Below are 864 nucleotides of genomic sequence, written 5' to 3' on the forward strand. Positions count from 1 at the left end.
TTATAAATAGTGATATTGTGTAACAATGTGAAAGTCTTTTGATTAATTTAATGCACCCTTTCTGAATAAAAATATTATCTTCTTTAAAAAAAAAAAAGGTTAATAATGTTAAGCTGACAAATAAGGACTCGAGAATAAACTCTGGAACACAAAATAAAATTTATTTATTTATTTTAGGTGAGTGTTAAGTAGTTTTGTTGTAATAGACTTTACAAATATTGTTTTATATTTTTGCTAGTGAGTGTAAATATAAATATAAATGTGTCCTGTCAAAGGGATATTTTTGAACAGTCCAAAAGGCCAATATTCCATATCATTTTTTTCTTTTTTCCTCTCACTCACAGGTTGCTGGGTCTGTGATTTATGCAACAAAGAGTTTTCTACACCTCAAAAGAAAGGAACAACAAAAACACCCAAAAAATCGAAATAAGATCCAAAAAGTCGACCAATTTTTGACAACACTTTGGTATTCATTTCTATTTTTCTATTATTTGAAGTCCATATGTGATTTGTATGTTGCATGACATTTTTGTAATTTTTTTTATACAATTGTTTCCGCTTTACATAAGGGTTTTTGTATTGTTTACTTGTTTAAAATAAAGTTGAAAACTGATTTTGTGTGTGTGTCTTACTGTTTTTGTTGTTGCTCACTCCAGTGCATAATAATTCTTTCTCAGCGACAGTCATAATTCAGCCCTGAAATGTCCTGCTGCAGTAATTATACAGCATCTCATATATTTCTAATGAGCAGCAGGAGGAGGCACAGCCTGTTTTAACTACACCATAACAACACAAGTCAGCCGTCTCAACTTTCCCTGTCTAGTTAATGGGACTGTATTTTTTTGTGTTGTGTAGCAGATGGCA

The 864-nt window shown here is 30.9% G+C and overlaps 1 protein-coding gene across 1 annotated transcript in view; it reads left to right on the forward strand.

Moving 5' to 3' along the window:
- phf10 (PHD finger protein 10) overlaps positions 1-572 on the forward strand; it is a 15,416-nt gene extending 14,844 nt beyond the window's left edge. The window contains exon 12 of the mRNA XM_016524719.1: positions 345-572. Coding sequence (XP_016380205.1) covers positions 345-430 — 86 coding nt within the window. The 3' untranslated portion in view covers positions 431-572. The remainder of the gene's footprint in view (positions 1-344) is intronic.
- Positions 573-864: the final 292 nt, after the last annotated feature.

The sequence above is a fragment of the Sinocyclocheilus rhinocerous genome, unplaced genomic scaffold, assembly GCF_001515625.1.
Source record: "Sinocyclocheilus rhinocerous isolate Xijiao unplaced genomic scaffold, SAMN03320098_v1.1 scaffold780, whole genome shotgun sequence".
Lineage (NCBI taxonomy): Eukaryota > Metazoa > Chordata > Actinopteri > Cypriniformes > Cyprinidae > Sinocyclocheilus > Sinocyclocheilus rhinocerous.